A 21,701-nucleotide genomic window follows, 5' to 3' on the forward strand; every position below is an offset into this window, starting at 1 on the left:
GCGTGCAGAGAGTGGGTCTGGTCAAGGCATCTAAAATGGCTGCCGTGCTCAACAAAAGTGTGGCATTGCAAAAAAGACAAGATGGCGCAGACAATGTTTATCAATAAGGATTAATTTATAACAATTATTTAAAACAAAATATTTACTCGCAGTGACAAAATGGCGGTCAACACTTCCTGATTTCCATCGAATCGAACGTTAACAGACGTCACGCAACAAAAAAAAAACGCTCACGCACAGCCGCTGGAAGACATGTATCAACATATATGAGCCTCCTCAGCCACCCTCAGAAAACAAAAGGGGTCAGGATACGTCTCCCGTACCCCCTTATACCTAGTAATTTAATGAAATCGAAACACAAAATGGCGAATTCACGTTTCGCTACCAGTTTGCGAACCGAGAAGCGCTTCTACCGCGAAAAATCTAATTTTTATTATTTGCCCCACAGGACCCTTTAATAACCCCAACATCATTCCTAGGGGGTCAAGAGAGGTCTACCTAGCCCCCTTTCATTAAATTCCCCCTTCGTTTTTCTCCTCCTCTTGTCTCTCGATCCTACCGACAGACAAGATGGCGGCCGCACCGGACTGTTTAGAATGTTGACAGACACCAGAGAGCCAGTCAGCTTCGCTACGCAAAGCTCCGTTACGCGAAAAGTACGCGATCTGGAGCGCTATCTGGGACGCTGTCACAGATATACCTGTTTTTTAAACGTTAATTTCTCAAAATCCACTGGAGCACATATATTGAGACCCAGCAAAGGCACATCGGACTAACAGTCCCTATAATTTTGCCAAGTTTTGTGCAAATCCATTCAGCCGTTAATTTGCGAACCGAGAAGCGCTTCTACCGCGAAAAATCAAATTTTTTTAATTTTCCCCACGGGACCCTTTAATAACCCCAACATCATTCCTAAGGGGTCAAGAGGGGTCTACCTTGCCCCCTTTCATTAAATTCCCCCTTAGTTTTTCACCTCTTCTTGTCTCTCGATCCTACCGAGAGACAAGATGGCGGCCGCTCCGGACTGTTTAGAATGTTGACAGACACCGGAGAGCCAATCAGCATCGCTTCGCAAAGCTCCGTGACGCGAAAAGTACGCGATCTGGAGCGCTATCTGGGACGCTGTCACAGATATATAAATTTTTTAAAACGTTAATTTCTCAAAATCCACTGGAGCACATATATTGAGACCCAGCAAAGGCACATCGGGCTAGCAGTCCCTACAATTTTGCCAAGTTTCGTGCAAATCCATTCAGCCGTTCGAGCTAAAAGTGAGGCCAAACGCCCTATGGAAATTAACATGGGAAAAACGCGTTTTGGGACCCCCCTTTTTTCTCGGCCCCCCCTTGACGAAACCCCCCCCCCCCCAAATTTTCAGGGGCTGCTCAGAAACAAAATGTGCCATTTTCCTGAAAATTTCAGCCGATTCCGTCCACAAACGCCAAAGTTATTAGACATAGAATTTTCAAAAGTCCCATAGAGAAAAAATCCTAACTATATATACCTACTGGCGATAGCCAGTGGGTAATATCTATATATATATATATATATATATATATATATATATCTCTCTCTCGAGGGCACTGGACTTTGAATTTGCCTTACCTCCCAACTTGCTTCACGACTGTACCTGCTCTCGATTCCCACTCCGGTAGTGTCACCCCGTCGAGTATTTCCTTACCCGGCATGCACCATACAGAGGCATTCTGGGACTTGAGGTCCAGATCCACAGGACCCCACAGGTGTGCTCAATGATAACAGGGGGCGGGGCAAGGTACTTACATCTCCTTTGAGGCAGGGGTTGCCTACGCCACAGCATTTGAAGAGGTCGGAGAGGAGCGCTGACGAAGGCTGATACGCCAAAATGCATTCGCTCAAGACTCTTTCTTAATAAAGTGTGCCTTTGAATCCTCCACATGGGTTCCTGCTCTTTTCTTGAAATGAGGTTTTTGTGATTGATATATATATATATATATATGTATATATATATATATATATATATATATATATATATATATATATATACTTATGCTACAAATAACGTTCTCCAAGCACGGATATGTACTGCTATCTACTCTGATTCAGGCATGTGAATCTATGAAAGACACCCCAATAGTGGAGAAGAACAATAGTTACTTACCTGTAATTTGTGGTTCTCCAGTATTGGGGTCTTTCATAGATTACTACAAATATTACTCCACAAGGAACAAAGGGTCAAAGGGAACATATTTATAGACCTGAACCAGACTGAATCCCCAATCCTACATATCATAACAAATAAAAATGTCTGTTGGTCTGCAAGGAAAACACACACTAACAGAGCACTCTGTTAGTGTAGTTTATTCTCCGAGGTTGTTTTAAGTTTAGATTGAATCAATTTGAAGAAACCACAGCTGTTCTTCTGTTCTTTTTCAGTAGTGTGTTTTTCTTGCAGACCACCAGACTGTTTTGTTTGTTATGGTCTTTCATAGATTCACATGCAACCCGCCCACCTCCCCACAGAGGCTCATAGGCTACTTTGTTTACCATCACTCCTGTGCGAGAAAATCTGAGAGCCTGAGCCTCTGGGGAGAACCTTCTGGTGGGTGCTGACGCCTGATTGGCTGCCGTTTGGGCTGTACAAAATGACTAGGATAGTCATGAGTGGAAGTTTTTTCTCCTGTAGCTTGGGCTACTTTACTTCCTGGTTGGTTATTACCAAGGTTTTCTATGTTATTATGGCATTTTATTGCTTTTTTATGTACCGTGGGACTCCCACTCCGATGACTGGGAATGATTCAGGCATGTGAATCTATGAAAGCCACCAATACTGGAGAACCACAGATTACAGGTAAGTAACTGTTGTTCATCTTTTAGAACCCAAGCTACTGAGGATCTTCTCGGCCTATTCAGGGCCAATTTAGCTGCCACTGCTTGAACTCTCTTCAGCCGCTTAATTAGATAGATTGGAGTTTATAGCACTAGGGCATTGCAATAGTCTAGTCTGTTTAGAATCACACTTCATACCACCAATGCTGTAGAAGAGATAGGAAGAAATAAGAGAATCTTCCAAAGTGCTATGATTAAGGAAAAGCAGGTCCCTGCTTTCTTATTGACATGAGCTTCCAAACTAAGTTTCCTGTCAAAAATCACCCCCACCTCTGACGGTACCAAGAAGAAGCTGGCCAAACATTAGGTGGGACTGGGACCCGGAGCCTTAGACGCTGGGCAGCACAGGCTCTGTCTTGTCTCCATTAAGCTTCAATGAATTGGATTCAAGCCAAACTGTAATCTCATTCATGCAATCTTTAAATGTGTTCAATGTCAATGATTGATCTCCTTCCAGTGATAAAATTAATTTGGTGTCATCAGCGTAGTTAACCACATTCATTTTATATGATTTGATGAATGAGATCAGTGGGCTCATATAAAATATTGAACAGTATGGGACGTGACTGATTGATGATCCTTGCGGGGCACCATGTTAAGTGGCCTTGAATTCTGAGCAAGAAGGAGGAAGACTTAGCTGTCAGACAGATAGGAGTGTAATCACTTTGCCACCAAGCCCTTAATTCCAATTGAGGAGAGCCTGGCCAAAAGAATGTAATGACTCACCGTATCAAAAGCAGCGGACAGATCTAGCAAGATCCATAGCACTCTATAACCCTTGTCTGCTCGCATTCGGAGTTCATCCATAACAGTAAGCAGAGCGGTTTTAGTTCTGTGACCTGGACAAACCCCAAATTGCTCTTTTTCCCAAATCTGAAAAGGGGGTGGGGTCGCACACTACTCACACACCGGCGGAAGTTGCCCCTAAGGACTCTGGTCATTGTAGTAGAGTGTTCGCGATGCATCATCTTTCGATCTTGCTATCTTCGCTGTCTTCGCCATCCCTGGACACGTGTTTCGGGTTTTCAACCCTCGTCAGCAGGGATAGGCAGTGTTCTGGGGTCGCCGATGGCTGCCAATATCTGCCAGGTATAGTACCACTCCGGCGCGTAGGTGCGGGATCCCAGGCTCGTCAGCCCGCTGCTCAAGGGAGCTTTAAGTTACAAAAAGGGGGTGGGGTCGCACACTACTCACACACCGGCGGAAGTTGCCCCTAAGGACTCTGGTCATTGTAGTAGAGTGTTCGCGATGCATCATCTTTCGATCTTGCTATCTTCGCTATCTTCGCTGTCTTCGCCATCCCTGGACACGTGTTTCCGGGTTTCAACCCTCGTCAGCAGGGATAGGCAGTGTTCTGGGGTCGCCGATGGCTGCCAATATCTGCCAGGTATAGTACCACTCCGGCGCGTAGGTGCGGGATCCCAGGCTCGTCAGCCCGCTGCTCAAGGGAGCTTTAAGTTACAAAAAGGGGGTGGGGTCGCACACTACTCACACACCGGCGGAAGTTGCCCCTAAGGACTCTGGTCTTTGTGGTAGAGTGTTCGCGATGCATCATCTTTCGATCTTGCTATCTTTGCTGTCTTCGCCATCCCTGGACACGTGTTTCGGGTTTTCAACCCTCGTCAGCAGGGATAGGCAGTGTTCTGGGGTCGCCGATGGCTGCCAATATCTGCCAGGTATAGTACCACTCCGGCGCGTAGGTGCGGGATCCCAGGCTCGTCAGCCCGCTGCTCAAGGGAGCTTTAAGTTACAAAAAGGGGGTGGGGTCGCACACTACTCACACACCAGCGGAAGTTGCCCCTAAGGACTCTGGTCATTGTAGTAGAGTGTTCGCGATGCATCATCTTTCGATCTTGCTATCTTCGCTGTCTTCGCCATCCCTGGACACGTGTTTCGGGTTTTCAACCCTCGTCAGCAGGGATAGGCAGTGTTCTGGGGTCGCCGATGGCTGCCAATATCTGCCAGGTATAGTACCACTCCGGCGCGTAGGTGCGGGATCCCAGGCTCGTCAGCCCGCTGCTCAAGGGAGCTTTAAGTTACAAAAAGGGGGTGGGGTCGCACACTACTCACACACCGGCGGAAGTTGCCCCTAAGGACTCTGGTCATTGTAGTAGAGTGTTCGAGGCATGTGGGCTGCTGAATTCATATCTGTGCATAGATCGCCGCCTAGTGTTGGGTCCGGATGATTGCACATTGTTGTCCTGGAAGAGTCTTCGAAGTATCACGAGATAGGTGGCTCCTCCCCTGGACTACAGTGCGCATGGGCATCGACTCCATCCCCAGATTGTTTTTTTCCGCCATTGGGTTCGGATGTGTTTCGGTTCCCTCTGTCGGAATCGATAGTTGTTTAACTTTCCTTACTTGAGACCAAAAGGTCTTTAGGATCTCGCGTCGGTATTGTTATCGGTCGGGTTGGTTATTCATCGGCTCCGATCAACTGCTGCCCTTCCGCGTGCTGTCGGCGCGACGGGCCTATACGACGCTCCAGACTACTTCAACATGGAACGAAGTCCGTTTAAGAGGTGCCCAGTGTGTGCCTCGAAGTACCCGCACATCGACGTGCACCCTGTGTGCAACAAGTGCTTGTCGCCGGACCACGACGAGGCCAAGTGTATGGCCTGCTCCAAGTTCCGGTCGAAGAAGACTCTCAAGCTACGCCGGGCCGCAAGACTGCAGGCCCAGAGTTCTGCACCCCCACCAGCAAACATCTTTGAAGAGGATGTTGAAGACGACACCGTCCTAAATGTTTCGGACTCTAACCCGGCGTCGGAGGGCGAAGAAGACTACGACGCGGGAGACGAAGAGTTCGAAGAAGTCGTCGAGGAGGTAGGGGACGACGACGGGGCCATTGCCACCGTGGAGGATAGCTCGGAGGAGGAGCATCCTCAGACTGACTCCGGGGTCAATCCCCATCATAAGGCCCAGGTCGAGGGATCGCCATCGGGCCTTACCCAAGACCTTAATACTCGTCCCACGGCCCCGCCTCCTGGCCAGGCCACGGACATTGGTGATGCGCCACTCCCGGTCCAGAAACCGAAAGTGAAGCCATCGGGGTCAACACCATCAGGATCGAAACCGAAAGTGCAAGTCGCACTGGTTGGGTCAAAGGCGCCAGAGACCTCGGCGCCGAAGAAATCCAAAATGGCTGTCGAGCCTAAGAGCCACGCCAAAATGGCCGATCCGAAGACCACGGTGCCGAAGCCTAAGGCTAAGACCCCCGACGCTGCGGCGTCGACGCCGAAGCTGGACGACGCTCTAAAGAGTCGCGTCGACGCCAAAAAGGTCGATGACCATAAGAAGGCCCCGAAGAAGCGTCAGGACGACCCCAAGCCTATGACTGCACCAAACCCAGTCGATAAGGCGAAGGCAGGTGCCGCGTCGGCTCCGAAGACGGCTGCGTTGGTCGCCGACTCAAATCCGGACTCGGAGGACTCGCTCGAGCCGATCCGGCCCTCACCATCCCTCACCAAGAAGGTCTCAGAGTCCCTACAGCGGATTCGGGAGGAAGCCGCGGCGACCGAGCCAAAGGACGCTGTGCCGCACAAGCCTCCACAGAAGCCGGCAAAGGCGCAGAAGCCGATTCACTTCACGCTACCGCCGAGAACGGCGCCGAAGGCCTTCGCTCCGAAACATGGAGCCAGGGTGCCTTTAAAGCTGGTTTCAACGCCAAAGGCACCATTGGTGGTGCCGAAGACACGGCATCAACCACTGGCAGACGAGGAGCGTCGAGAGGTCATCATCGACGCCAACACAGGCAAGCTCTCTCTCCTCAAGAGGAAAATCACTCCGGAGCCTGCGTTGGAACATTTCCATATTCCCCTTAAAAAGAAGTTGGACTCTGCCGGTGCATCTGCCCCTATGGAGCCGACATCTCCACAGGGTCTGGACCTCTCACCCACTCACTCTAACGCTGGGGAGGGTGACGGAGACGAGGAGGACGAGTATAATTATTCAGCATACTCGGACCCAGAGGATGTCCATGAGCCATGGTCTGCGGGGGGCGACCCCGAGGATCCTCAGTCGGGACACGAGCCGCAGCTTTTTGCTGCAAAAACTTCACCAACGGAGGACTCTGCAGCCTTCAACGCTTTGATTGAAAGAGCTGCGGCCAACCATGATGTCGACCTCCACGCCGACCCAGTGGATGTCGATTTTCTTTTCGACACTTTCTCAGTGGCTGAAAAGACCGTCAAGACATTGCCAATGCTCAAAGGTGTGCTAAAGCATGCGCCAGAGGTTTTCAAGGAGCCCACCCGGGCAAGAGTCATCAATCCTCGCATTGATAAAAAATACAAGGCAGCGCCCACTGACCCAACATACATCAAGGGACAGTTGCCACTGGACTCTTTGGTTGTCTCCAACGCACGTAAACGAGCCAATTCACAGACCACGGGTGATGCTCCTCCCCCTGACAAAGAATCAAAGGTGTTTGAGGCATCAGGGAAACGTATTGCTGCGCAGGCAGCCAATATATGGCGCATATCAAACACGCAGGCGTTACTTGCACGCTACGATAGGGCACACTATGACACCCTAGAAACACTTCTATAGCACTTGCCAGATCAGTATAAGGAGGGTGCAGAAATGCTGATTCAGGAGGGTAAACTCATTACCAATGCCTCCATCAAGTGTGCTCTAGATGTGGCTGATACCGCCTCGCGAGCGATAAATACTAGCGTTCTGCTGCGCCGGCATGCATGGCTCAGAATATCAGGCTTTAAACCAGACATTCAGACCACCATCCTCAACCAAACAGTAAATCCAGACCACCTGTTTGGACCTGAAGTAGATGCCACACTTGAAAAGATGAAGAAGGACACTGACACCGCTAAATCTATGGGTGCCCTTCAGTCCCAGCAGTTTCGGGGTGGTTCCTTTCGCCGCTCCAATAACAGAGGCACCTCAAGGGGTCAAGCGTCACAATCCACACAATTCTATAAGACTAACACCCAAACCTCATATACCAACAAAGGTAGGGGTGGATACCGTGGCAACAACGTTAAGGGCAGAGGACGTGGAAATAACAGCTCCAGGTCCTCCACCGCCAGCAAACAGTGACGCCTTGTCACTGCCCCCCGACCACATAACACCGGTCGGGGGGAGACTCCAGCAGTTCCTGCCCGTGTGGAGGTCCATCACCACGGACAGGTGGGTCAAATCTCTTATTCAGTACGGTTATTGTCTGGAACTCACTTCCATCCCTCCAAACATACCTCCAAAAAACCGTCCTATGTCCGGCGAGCACTTGCACTTGTTGCAGCAAGAAGTTGAGGTCATGCTGCAAAAAGGGGCAATAGAGCTCGTTCCACTGCAGGAAAGGGGAACAGGGGTTTACTCCCTGTCCTTTCTAATCCCAAAAAAGGACGGATCTCTCAGGCCCATCCTGGACCTCAGACCTCTCAACATGTACATTCTGTCAGAGCATTTTCATATGCTTACTCTGCAACAGGTTCTCCCACTGCTTCAGCAAGGGGACTTCCTGGCAACTCTGGACCTCAAGGATGCATATTTTCACATTCCCCTGCATCCTTCACACAGAAAGTATCTAAGGTTCACCATTCAAGACCAGCACTACCAATTCAAGGTTCTGCCCTTTGGGGTCACCACGGCGCCCAGGGTCTTCACAAAGTGCCTGGCGACAGTGGCGGCGCATCTAAGACGTCAGAACATCCACGTATACCCCTATCTGGACGACTGGCTCATTCAAGCAAAGTCGCACAGACCGTGCGCCGACCACGTGTCCCAAACCATTCACCTTCTGCACGATCTGGGATTCTCACTGAATTACCCAAAGTCCCATCTCCAGCCCGCTCACATACGGCAGTATCTGGGCGCGACCATAAACACTCTGGTGGCTACAGCACAGCCAAATTCAGTGAGGACCAACAGCATTCTATCGCTGATTCAAAAATTCAGACCTCAACACTCACTTCCAGCACGAGTGTTCATGCAGTTGATCGGCATGATGGCCTCCTGCATCTCCATTGTCCCGCACGCGAGACTACATATGCGCCCGCTTCAGGAGTGCTTAGCACGTCAGTGGACTCAGGCTCATGGGCAATTGAAAGACCTAGTGTTGGTGAGCGGTCGGGCATACAACTCTCTGCATTGGTGGAATCCACAAAACCTTTGCAAGGGCCGACCGTTCCAGGAGCCTGTGCCACAGATTATCCTGACGACGGACGCTTCTCTCCAGGGTTGGGGAGCGCATGTACTCCACTACACAGTGCAGGGACTATGGACATTACAGCAAAAGAAGATGCACATCAATGTGTTGGAACTGATGGCAATCTTCATGGCCTTAAAGGCGTTCAAAGTACATCTGTGCAACAAGGTCGTGTTGATCCGGACGGACAACATGACGGCCATGTACTACATTCAGAAACAGGGAGGGACACACTCTCCACAGCTGTCTCATCTGGCTCAGAGCATGTGGAAGTGGGCCATTCAGAGGAACATCTTTCTCATGGCAGAACACCTCCCAGGCACGGACAACCAGATGGCGGACCTGCTCAGCAGGCACAGCCACCAGATGCACGAGTGGGAGATACACCCATCAGTACTCCAGCCGTACTTTCAGACATGGGGTCATCCAGAAATAGACCTGTTCGCCACAAGGGAGAACGCAAAATGCCAAAGTTTCGCCGCCAGGTTCCCACACCCGCAATCGCAGGGCAATGCAATATGGATGAACTGGTCAGGCAAATTTGCGTACGCTTTTCCACCAGCACCCCTGATACCGCTGGTGGCACGCAAGCTCAGGCAGCACTCGATGACCCTCATCCTGGTTGCTCCAACGTGGGCTCGCCAACCATGGTACACCACGTTTCTGGAACTGTCCGTGGTACCGCATCAAAGGCTTCGCCTCACACCCAGCCTTCTGACGCAGAGCCATGGCGACATTCAGCACCCAGATCCGCAACAGCTCAACCTGGCGATCTGGCTCCTGAAGTCCTAGAGTTTGGCTACCTTAACCTTCCTCCGAATTGCATGGACATCATTCGGGAGGCAAGAAAGCCCACTACTAGAGCCTGTTATGCGGCCAAATGGAAGCGGTTTGTCATTTATTGTGCAAACCACAACATCAATCCACTAGATGCTTCCATTCAGAACATCATCTGTTACCTGTTTCATCTGTACCAGTGTAATTTGGCATATACTTCCATCCGCATTCACCTGTCTGCGATGGCCGCATACCTCCAGAATAGACAGCACCTTTCACTTTTCAAGGTGCCTGCTATCAAAGCTTTTCTGGAAGGACTCAAAAGGGTCATTCCACCACGGACCCCTCCAGCTCCAGAATGGAACCTCAATGTGATTCTTACAAGGCTGATGGGTCCTCCCTTTGAGCCACTACATTCCAGCGAACTTCAATTCTTGACTTGGAAGGTGGCTTTCCTAGTAGCAATTACATCGCTACGGAGGGTTAGTGAGCTGCAGGCCCTCACAATTCAGGAACCTTTCTTCCAGGTCCATGCGAACAGGGTAGTGCTCCGCACTAATCCTAAATTTCTACCCAAGGTTGTGTCTCAATTCCACATAAACCAAACAATTGAGTTGCCAGTGTTTTTCCAAAATCCTGAGTCACTGGCAGAGCGGATGCTCCACACCCTTGACGTCAAGAGGGCACTAATGTATTACATTGACAGAACCAAAGATTTTAGAAAGACTAAGCAGCTTTTCGTTGCCTTTGCGTCACACCACAAAGGTAACGCTATTTCCAAGGCTGGTATTGCTAGGTGGATTGTGAAATGTATTCAGATCTGTTATGCAAAAGCTAAACGTACTCTTACAATTCCACCAAGAGCCCACTCCACCAGAAAGTTGGGGGCCTCTATGGCCTTCCTTGGAAACATTCCCTTAGAGGACATATGTAGAGCAGCCACATAGTCTACCACAAATACATTTACAAAACATTACTGTGTAGATGTGTACTCTAAACAGCAGGCAGCTGTAGGGCAGGCTGTTCTCAAGACACTTTTCCAAACTGCTGCAGCTGGCACGGGCGGCCGCCGCTAATGGAGGGACTGCTATGTATTCTATGCACAGATATGAATTCAGCAGCCCACATGCCTCGAATTGCAAATGCTACTTACCAGTATGCATCTGTTCTTGGCATGTAAGGCTGCTGACATTCATATCGCCCGCCCTCCTCCCCGGCGCCTGTAGCAGCTGCAGTATTTACATGCATTTCATGCCATGGTCATCACTCACAAAGTTCACTCCATCTCGGCCACAATGGCTAAAAACAATCTGGGGATGGAGTCGATGCCCATGCGCACTGTAGTCCAGGGGAGGAGCCACCTATCTCGTGATACTTCGAAGACTCTTCCAGGACAACAATGTGCAATCATCCGGACCCAACACTAGGCGGCGATCTATGCACAGATATGAATGTCAGCAGCCCTACATGCCAAGAACAGATGCATACTGGTAAGTAGCATTTACAGTTCGCGATGCATCATCTTTCGATCTTGCTATCTTCGCCATCCCTGGACACGTGTTTCGGGTTTTCAACCCTCGTCAGCAGGGATAGGCAGTGTTCTGGGGTCGCCGATGGCTGCCAATATCTGCCAGGTATAGTACCACTCCGGCGCGTAGGTGCGGGATCCCAGGCTCGTCAGCTCGCTGCTCAAGGGAGCTTTAAGTTACAAAAAGGGGGTGGGGTCGCACACTACTCACACACCAAATCTGGTTAGCTTCCAGATAGCGAGAGAGTTTTATTAACAAAGTGTTCCAGAATCTTCACATAATATGGTAGAAGAGATATTGGCTTGTAAGTACTTAATAACGTGGAATCTAAAGACAGCTTTTTTTTCAGAAGTTGAGTAACTATTGCTCCTTTCCCGGCTGTTGGAACCATCCCGCTATGCAAGGATTGGCAAAAAATTTGCCATAACTGTGAAAAGAGCTCTCCTGCCAGTTCTTTTTAGACCCTGTGAGGTAATGAGTCCTGAGGTGACACAGCTAATCTATTCAAGGCCAGTTCTCTAAACTTATCCTATGTTAGAAGCTCGAAATGTTCTAAAACATTTGTCTGCTTCGAATGCACGCTCTGAGGTGAAATGTGCAGATAAGATGTCATTTTGAGGAACACAGTCACTATCGAGGACCTGGATCGATATATTGGTCTCAAGCCTATCAATTATAATAAATGAAGTTCTCACTAGGCTCATGGGCCCACTTTTTGAACCTCTACATTCAGTGTAATTCCATTTACTTGCACAGAAGGTAACTTTTTCTCATGGCTACAACTTCTCTTAGGGCGTTAGGCACTTATTATATAAGAGCCATTTACTCAGTTGCATTGGTTCAGGTGGTCCTTCGTACTAATCTCCAGTTCTTACCTAAGGTTGTTTTACCTTTCCATTTGAAGCGCTCTATTGAGCTGCCCGATTTCTTTCTATAACCTGATTCTGTTGCAGAGTGAACTTTACATACACTCCATGTGAAATGGACACTCATGTATTATATTGACAGGACAAAGTCCTTTTGCATGACTAACCAGCTTGTTGCTTATGTTAGGCCTCACAAAGGACAGCAAATCACTAAGGCAGACATCGCAAGACGGATTGTAAGATGTATTCAGACTTGTTACGCTAAGGCTAACCGTGTGCTCTCCGTACCGCTTTACACTGAAGAGGGCTACAATAGCATTCTTGGATAACTTCCCCTTAGCTGGTATATGTAGGGAATCAACATGGTCACCACACTTGTTCACAAAGTATTACTGTGAGCGCTTATTAGCACCTCAAGAAGCGATGTATGGCCAAATAGTCTTAAAAACGTTATTCCAAACACCTGCCTCATTTGCCCGCTACCCGTTGCTGTGATGAAACTACTTTATATTTGATGGAAAGCATGTGTATATCTACAGCCACACGTTAGAAACAAAATCTGGGACTCACCCTGTAACAGTGGCGGCTGCTCTATGGGGACGTTTTAGCGCTGCCCCCCTGCTTTCTCGCTGTGCGAGAAGGCAGAAACAAATGGTAGTTATTACCGTAATAACTACCATTTGTTTCTGCCTTCTCGAACGGCGAGAAAGCAGAAGTTCCTGGTTGAGAGTGGGCAGTGTTACTCGAGGGCAGGGGGGAGTGGCTTGCCCACTGTTGTTAATACTGTCTGTTTGGGCAGCCTGAGTCCGCCCAAACAGACAGTATTAACAAGAGTGGGCAGGCCACTCCCGCCTGCCCTCGAGTAACACCGCCCACTCTCCCTGTTCTCTCTGTATGCTGCAGCATACAGAGAGAAAATGACGCGGGTTGGGCAGCGACCACACCAATCAACAACGCGGCGGTGGAGGGGAGGGAGGCTACCTGCCGCCTTCCTGATGACGACGAGCCCAGAGGCATTCAAATGCAGCGACGTCGGGAGTCTGGAGTCTCAGGACATAAGAAAAGCGGGAAGCCAAGGTAAGTTATTTATCCCACCTCCCCCCCATCACCTCCGCCGCGACAACCCCATTTCCACCCGCCCATTCCCACCCCCACCTTGTTAGGTGTGTATTTTTGACTCAGGCGCGTTTCTCACTGCATGCGCATGGTGACATAAAGTATCATTTCCACACTCGCCCAGCAGCCACTGCAATTCTTAATTTACAAACGGTTTGTAAGTTAAGAATTGCAGTGGCTGCTGGGCGAGTGTAGAAATTCTACTTCATGTCTCCATGCGCAGGCCGTGAAAAACGTCAGAAAACTATGTTTTCTTGTGGTTTTCTGACGTTTTGTGCATTCTTGTTGCTTTTAAGTCTAAGGCCGCTTACGCAGCGTGTCCTTGTGTGCCTAAAAAACCTGTGTGTATCTTCACTCTAAAACGTTAGCCCGCAGCCGCAAGCTTGACTTATGTGAGGTAATGTTTGACTTCTAACAGAAAAAACTTTCAGTTCCACTGCAACAATGGTTGGTTCTCAATGGTAGGTGCAGCGTTTCTTGCTCCAAATGTCTTTGCCACATGTATGTTTTGTAGATTCAGATTGCCATGCTTTACAAACCTCTGCCATCTATCCATATTTACTGCCTGAATGCAATTCTGCCTGTGGACAAATCTGGCACTCACTCGCTCAACTCGACTCCTTCTGGCCTTTCGCCAGTCTATTAGTACATCTCTGAATTTCACAATAGCGAGAGTCACTGGAGACAATCGATTTCGTGCCAGCTCCGTATTCCACATCATTATGGATGTTATCTACCAGTTGTTGCATAATTTGCAGATTTCCTAAAAATTATTGAAGCTCAAACGACTGAAGTTAGTAAAAAGATAGCATAGGTGGTGGTACGCAGAGACATGCATTTTTTGCAAAAATTAAGTGGTCACCTTTGAGTTGCTGATGGCTGTATTTACGTTAACCTGGTAGTAATGAGGTGAGATATTTGGCCATATAGTATTAATGTACATTGCAATGTCACAAAAGTGAAGTAATACTTATATAGTATGTGCAGCAGTGTGCTACATTATTTACATTTTCTTTTTGCAAAGTTTAGTCAACCCCATTGTTAAATGTGATCTTTCTTTGCTGCATAATTCCAGTGGCCCTGTATAGAAGCCATTGCATTCCTAATAATTTTAAGTGTGCCTAAGCCCCTGGAAAGTTCTAAACATGCATGCATACTTCTGTTTTTGAGTGCTACCCCCATGCCCCCAGGGAGGATGCCAACTGCGCACGCGGAGCGGGGAACATTCAAATGATAAACTGGACTGACTTTGTAGTTATCTCTCCTCTACAGCAAGACGCTCGTTGGTCTGTTCTTCCATGAACTGGACTGCAATTCTAAACTCACGACTGCAAAGCTCACCTTTGTTGTGAGCTTACCAGTACATGCAAATGAATTCTAACCGCAAACATGAAACAAGTGTTTTTTAAATGTGTGTTTTGTGAGAGCAGAGACCGCTGCACTACATCAACAGAGGATTGTCCGAATGCGGTGGGTGGCAGGGAAAGGCGCAGTGATGGTTGAGGTCAGGGGTTGGCTTGTTTTTACACTTTTGTTAAGACCTTGGTGTCTTTTGGGCCTCAGTTATGATTATGCTACTGTTTTCCAGCCCCTACAAAAGCACGTTTATGAGCTGGGTTGGAGTTTACCAAACCCCATACATGGCCAATTTCTTACCTGTGGCTGTCTGGACTCTGCCAGTCACCGCTGTGTACCGGCGAGTCTGGTCACCATCCAGGCCGCCTGAGGCTGGTTCATGTAGAATTTTCCCTCCCTGGTGGTCGTCCCCTAACCCCTATGAAACAGCATGTTTTCACTTCTGAACCGGTTGTACCTTGGGGATTCATACTACCCTCCCTCTGTGACTTTGTCGGATTGCTCCTGGGGCCATCGCTGAAACTCGGCTGCCGGAGCCATCTAATTTTGCCCACAGCTTCTTTACTTGTGAGAGAACCCCTTGTAGGTTGTTCACGTCTCGCTACGCTCGCTCGCTGCGGTGCAGTATGACAATAATTTTAAGCCCTACCACTTTCAAATGTCACTAGCCACTACTGCCCTGTAAGCATCTGTTCAGCTCGAAGAGCTTTAGATTCACGTGCACAATTCATCATCCACGGAAAGCTGGCATTGATTGGACATGTTCCTTAACATTCACCATACTTTATTTAGATAAAGCTAACATTGACAGGACACATATACTTACCCCTCTACACTCGCCTTACACCTGCTCTGCAAAAAACAATTTAAACGTGGAGTCAATGCCCCTACGCATTGTGGGCTATGGGAGGAGTTACTCTACATCCTGTGACTCAAAGCTTCTTCAAAGAAAAACACTGTGTAATGTTCAAATCTACCACTTGATGGCAGTAGTATACAAAGCATGTGAATCATCAGCATTGCAAGCTACAAACAGATGCTTAAAGCGTAAGTAATATTTTCCTTCTTGCTGTTTCCTCTGCAGCTGTAATAAATTAGCAAACAAGAATCAAGCAGAAGAACTCGCGGTCCGTATGGCAGTGCTGGGATGGGTGGCTGTCTTGGACACCTGTCAAGCAGCAAACTGCGCCAGTCAGTTACTTGTCCAACTATAGTTTTTGTTTTTAGAGTTTGTTTTTTTCTTTTTCTTATTAAAGTGTTGCTCAGACTCAGTTGTACTGCTAGAAAGAGTCTTTCAAAAGGAAAGCAATTGACTGGAAGAAGTATTGATTAGAAATGATTTCGCTAATGATTTTCTGATGGATCATCCATTTTCTTGAAGATTCATAATCACTGTTTTTCAACCTCTGACTTTTTGGTGGAGGTTGTTATTTTATTTTATTTTTAAATATCTTTATTCGCATTTTGTCACACATATACATTACATTTAGGGAAATAAATGGGGAAGAAAGGGATAGGGAACTTGGACGAGATATGGAACGGACAGTCATTTAAATTACAATAAAAGTTACAGCTGTGTTCCACCGGGACATTTTGCCCCTTGTACTAAACCTTAAGATTGTGCGTCAGGTCGTGGACTACGAATTTCTTTCTCAGCAAGTGACGTTTGTAGCAGCTTGTCATAGTTCCGTCTATTAGTGTCCATTTAGATGCAAGAGGCTGTGCATGTCTATAATTACATCTGACCTTCCAGTTCAGTGACAAGTTGAGGCAAATCAGTAACAGTCAAAGTAAAAAACTATCTTGGTGGAGGTTGTTATAATAACCCTTTTATCTAAATGTTTGTTCTCTTTTGCTCAGCGTCTTGCTTCTTTGAACGGGTGGGGGGGGGGGGGGGGGTTATGGGAGCTGATGTCATCGAGCCTGGTCTGCTTCACAACTAAAAAGTCATTCTGACACTACCCTAGCTCTGGTCAGTCATGGCTCTGCCATCTTGTCTGCGTTGTTTCAGGAGATCATAAATCATTGAGAAGATAAAGTATTTGTCACAAAAAAATGCCTGTGATAAGTAACTTGTTCCTTTTATTTGGATTCCAGAGTACTTGTTATTTAATGCATGTTGTCGTTGATGCAATGCTAGAAACCCTTTGACATGACAGAGACTGCTCTCTCTCTGGTCTTGTGTAGACTGTATTGCATGATAAATGTCTCTGGTGGAAGCAGAATGCTTTGGATGTTGATTTGAAGTTCTTCCTTTCCTTTGTTGCCAGGATCTGCACACAAACAGCCCTCGGTACTGCAAAGGCTCCCACAACGACTTCAGCTATGTCAACAACAACCGTGAGGAGGGCATCCCCATGCGGAAGGGAGAGCAGCTGGGCGAGTTCAACCTGGGCTCCACCATCGTGCTCATCTTCGAGGCACCAAAGGACTTTGTCTTCAGCCTAAAGGCCGGCCAGAAAATCCACTTTGGCGAAGCTATGGGCTCTCTGTGACCACTCTACGGGGCCCCTTGCACAGCCTCAACATGGCCCCTTTGCAAAAGCTCCACAAGGCCTCCTTGTGAGACCTGCAGCATGTCTGCTGCAGAACTTCAGCAGAGGAGTCGAAGCGACTCAAGAGCTGCTAGTGGCGCGAGTTTCTGCAAGGCAGTATTTAACCCAACTGTCTAGGTGAAGGGTGAGACATCAGCTATCACAGTCGGAAGGTATCCTCCACCTCAAGGTGCACTCGAGGGCAGGGTATCCCAAGGGCTGCCATCGGCCTTGGTTAGACAGGCGTCTGTCTCAGTATCTTGGGCACTATTACCAGCACATCCTTGACTGGGGACTCTCCCAGCCAGTCTTCTCTGCTCGTCAGCGATTTCTACATCTCCCAAGCACAGCACTTCCCAGCTACTTCATCCCCTTTTTAGCCATGGTCCGAATATCCCTTTTTAACAATGCTGCTTTCTTCCAACCTGTATGTCCAATCACATGGTTGCGCTGCTTAGATAAACGTTTACCAGTGTTAGATTGGAAAACACCAATTTGTGATTGCCATTTTGCAACTTGATTAATATGACAAGAAGTTACAGTTCATTAACAAAATCATGTTTTTAATTAACAAACTTTTGTATCAATGGTCCGCATTCTCAACAGAATAACGTTTTAATTTGTAATCATTCTTATTATGAATCCGTGAAACTGCAGTCTTTGAGTATATATCCAACTGCAGTGAATGTGGAAGGAGCCCCATCGCTCAGTGGCTGCTTCCAGCAACCTTTATCTGTTGGGGCGATTGTCCTCTCAATTCTGCCGGTCTGCTCAGATCAATTTGGGGCAATTGATTGGACAGAATTGACACTGCACTCTTTGCTCCGCTTGAGCAATCACAATTTCAAGATTCTGCTAGGTTTACTTTTCCATTTCCTTACTTGAATTTCTTGAGGATTAGTTCTGTTTTGAATTTTATTTATTTGAATTTCAGTGCACACAAATGCCCTGCAGGGTTATCGGGGCGCTGTAGTCTTATTTTAACTTTTTTGTTTTGTTACTATATGTCTCCAGTATGTTATTGCATGCTGTCCCTATACAGCAGCACGTCCTTTAATATTCTCTATGTGCAATAGGAGGCGATTGGTGCTTTGGCCCATGCACTGCTAGGGATGCTGCAGCTTACAGCACTGAAGTGTGCTCAGCACAGAATCTCATTTTTGCCAAAAAGCAGCAGTTGAGGAACTTTGTGAATGAAGACCTTTCGTCCTATAGCCAGTTACATTCCAGTTACTGCTGAGAAAGGGAGGTGCAGGAGACAAATTGAACTCCGTTTTTGGAAAATTATACCCTTTTCTTCTGACACCAGCGCTAGTCCAGTTGAGTAACAAAGATATTAATATTTGTGTGGTAGGGTTTTTTATCACTGAATCTGCTCAGTAGATTTTAGACCTCCCCCACACCCCAAATCTTTAGTCCCTAGTTTGAAAACAAACAGATGTCATACACAAACAGGGCCACTCCCATCAATTGCCTTTCTATCCAAACCTCGGAGAGATAACTTGCTTCCCTCCCATGAACCAGTGCTATTGGTTCTCACACCCAAAGCATATTGGCCCTTTGTTGAGTCCCCTTAAGAGCTACGGGAAAATCAAAATACTCAGTTGTGCAGCTGGGTGAGATGAGGAGAGAAAACGCCAACTGCTCAGGGAAGGGTTGCCATTGCAATTCTACTGGTTGGTGCTGAGGTGCATTTTCATGAAGGCACAGGGCGCCATCCTTTTTTTGATATGTTGGGGCCAGAGGCAAAACGGACATCGATTTGTGGTGAATGGAGGCAAGATGGTGACATGTATTGGAATTCAACGCTATGGATACAGATACTTCACTGCAGATTGATGGTGGAAGGTATCTGCTTTTAAATGGACGCTGCTGGACCTGAGCACCAGCTCATGACAGTCTTCTTTCTTATATGATGAAAATCTTTCTTTTTTTTGTGCTCTTATCACTGTGGAAACCTGGCAGGTCACCAGGCATGGAGGGAATCCCTCTCGATTGGCACTTCTGGCAGAAGCTGCAAGCTGGGTTCCCATAGGCGCTGTATCCTACTTCTGCCTGGAGAATCCATTGACATTCTTCCACTGCATCAGTAGCACCGTATTTTTGTATGGAAGGAAAGTGTTCAATTTGGTTAACACATTAACTCATTTATTTGCTGACGTTTTTGAAATAAAAAAAATAATAAAAACATGAGAACCACCTAAAATTGACTCCTTTGTATTCCATAGAATGAATCTGGCTGGCATCCACTTCTTCCCCTTGAATGCATGGATAGTTTGAGTTGGTAATGGAACACATTAATGTATTTATTGGGCTACCTTAACAGAAAAATATTGTCTCTTTCCTTTATGAAATCTCCAATATTCTACAGCCCTAACCTTCATACCATGGTAAATACTATTTTGTGATGTTTGGAACATGTAAGTGAAGAAAAAGTATAAGGAATATCTTTACTGCTAAACCACTGCTAAAAGTTGTTGCATATTTCTGTGTCCCTGCAGTGGAGATTTATGGTTAATTCTTGGAGTGCATGAACTGCTGCTAGCGTGTAAATCAATATATGGCATGATAATGGCTCATATCCATACAAATAATGTTTTATACTAACTATATTTGGTTGTCTGCATCCTTCAAGGAAATGTATGTCCTTCAATATTTTTAGATGTACACTAACATAGTGCAGAATCCAGGATTCCAAATAATAACAGCATGTTAAGCCCTCCTACATTTATCTATGATGTATTACTCAAGAGCTGTCTTAGACAAGGATTACCACCATCTGTACATCAGATTTATTTTCCAACCGCAAAATCCACTTCGAATCGGATCTAGTCTCTTTTGGGACCTCTGGCTTACTACAATTATATTGGGATGCTAATATTCATAAACACTCGAAGTATTTACTTATGTGTGGGATCCCATAACGCTTCTTCCAAAGAGAAAAAGTCACATACCTTTGGTTGCATTCATTCTAATGGATACAGTTGCTACCACAGATTCCTCAAATTAAGCCACTCCCACATGTTCCAGACTAGGTATGAACACTAATGCTAGAAGGCACTGTCTGGTGTGCTGAAGAATGTCTTGTGAATTCACTCTAAGTGATATATCAATGTTGTATGTGGTGCTCAATAGCTGGTGATGTCGGTTCGGTCTAATTTTTCCACGACTCCACAGAGGCAAAGGACAGAGCCAAATGAACATTTTATATAAAACAAACGCATCCACAAGAGGGGAGGTGGAAGGGTCTAAGGTATATGGGGAAATTTCTAGTCCATCTGAAAGAAAATGACCAAAGGTACGGAATTTGTTCTTCCAATAGATAATTTGTCATGTAGCTTTTTTTGATGAATCCCTGCCATACAGCATTCTTGAAAGAGGAGGGCTGAGAAGCTTAGATAAAATTGCAACAGCAATAAGGATTTCAGCACTGCTCATACACATTTAGTGGTCTCAGTCCTCTGCCCCAAGGCAGTAATGCTTAATAAACTGACTGCTACATTGTGGACCACATGCTGTTTAAATAGGAATGTATTTTAAAAGAACCATGGTAGCATCTGTCCCTGTGGTAGAATGGGCATAGAAACCCTCAAGCAGAGTAATACTTTAGAGAACAAGAGTGCAGTAGCTGGAAAGGCTGCCCCATGACAAAAGAGCATTAATATGCAACATTGTCCTAGTAGGTATCATTAAACAACAACCATAGAAGATGTGAACAATATTTAAATAGTGTATAGTAAATAATCCTTTGTTGCTGAGTGAGGATAGGACCACAAACCACAGTTTGAACAAAAGTATCACTTTATACAGATTTACTTAGTAAAGTTAATAACAATCAAACATTACAGTAAAAGTTATAGTACTAGGCAGTTTAAAATCAATCAGAGGCAGTATTTTATTATTCCATAGCTACATTCCCCCAGAAACCTAAAATGCAGTGCAGATTAAATTAAGTCAGAACTTTCATGTCAGAGAAAACCTTCCTATAACACATTGAGGAATAGTGCATCAATTTAAGTTGCTATAGTGCTAAGTGCCTGTAAAATCCTTTAAAAACAAGTTAGTAGGTGAGCTGCAGTATCTATGAAAGCAGATTTTAAGAAATTATACAATTAGAAGGTGCAAGTAAATCAATGATTAGCCCGGCCATTATGTAGTACTTTCAGAGGCTGCAAAGCTGGCCCAGTTAAAGGACCGGCATTCTCTTGGCAGGCGATAACTGGTTGTTGCCGGATAGGTCGCTCTGTTTCATCCTTGAATTTAATGAAATGGATGGTAACCGCAGGGAGGTCAGCCCTCGTATAAGAAAATAGTTGTTTGGTGGTAAGTTCCTATGCCAAATTGAATGCACAATGGTCGTAGCGATATCTGCGTTCGGTTCAGGATCTGCGGCAGTTGCAGGGGAGGTGCTATAATGTCCCTTGGTGAAGCGAACACAGCATTCCTATATAGTGTGGGTTGCCGTACACACCCACTTTGTAAGTCTTGT

The 21,701-nt window shown here is 46.7% G+C and overlaps 1 protein-coding gene across 7 annotated transcripts in view; it reads left to right on the forward strand.

The window, feature by feature from the left end:
* Window positions 1-19,418, forward strand: part of PISD (phosphatidylserine decarboxylase) — a 323,469-nt gene extending 304,051 nt beyond the window's left edge. For all 7 annotated transcript variants that reach the window (XM_086942820.1, XM_086942818.1, XM_086942822.1 and 4 more), the window contains one exon: window positions 16,949-19,418. In XM_086942820.1, coding sequence (XP_086798946.1) covers window positions 16,949-17,173 — 225 coding nt within the window. In that variant the 3' untranslated portion in view covers window positions 17,174-19,418. The remainder of the gene's footprint in view (window positions 1-16,948) is intronic.
* The last annotated feature ends 2,283 nt before the right edge of the window (window positions 19,419-21,701 follow it).

Source organism: Lissotriton vulgaris, chromosome 11, assembly GCF_964263255.1.
Source record: "Lissotriton vulgaris chromosome 11, aLisVul1.2, whole genome shotgun sequence".
In the NCBI taxonomy this organism is placed as follows: Eukaryota; Metazoa; Chordata; class Amphibia; order Caudata; family Salamandridae; genus Lissotriton; species Lissotriton vulgaris.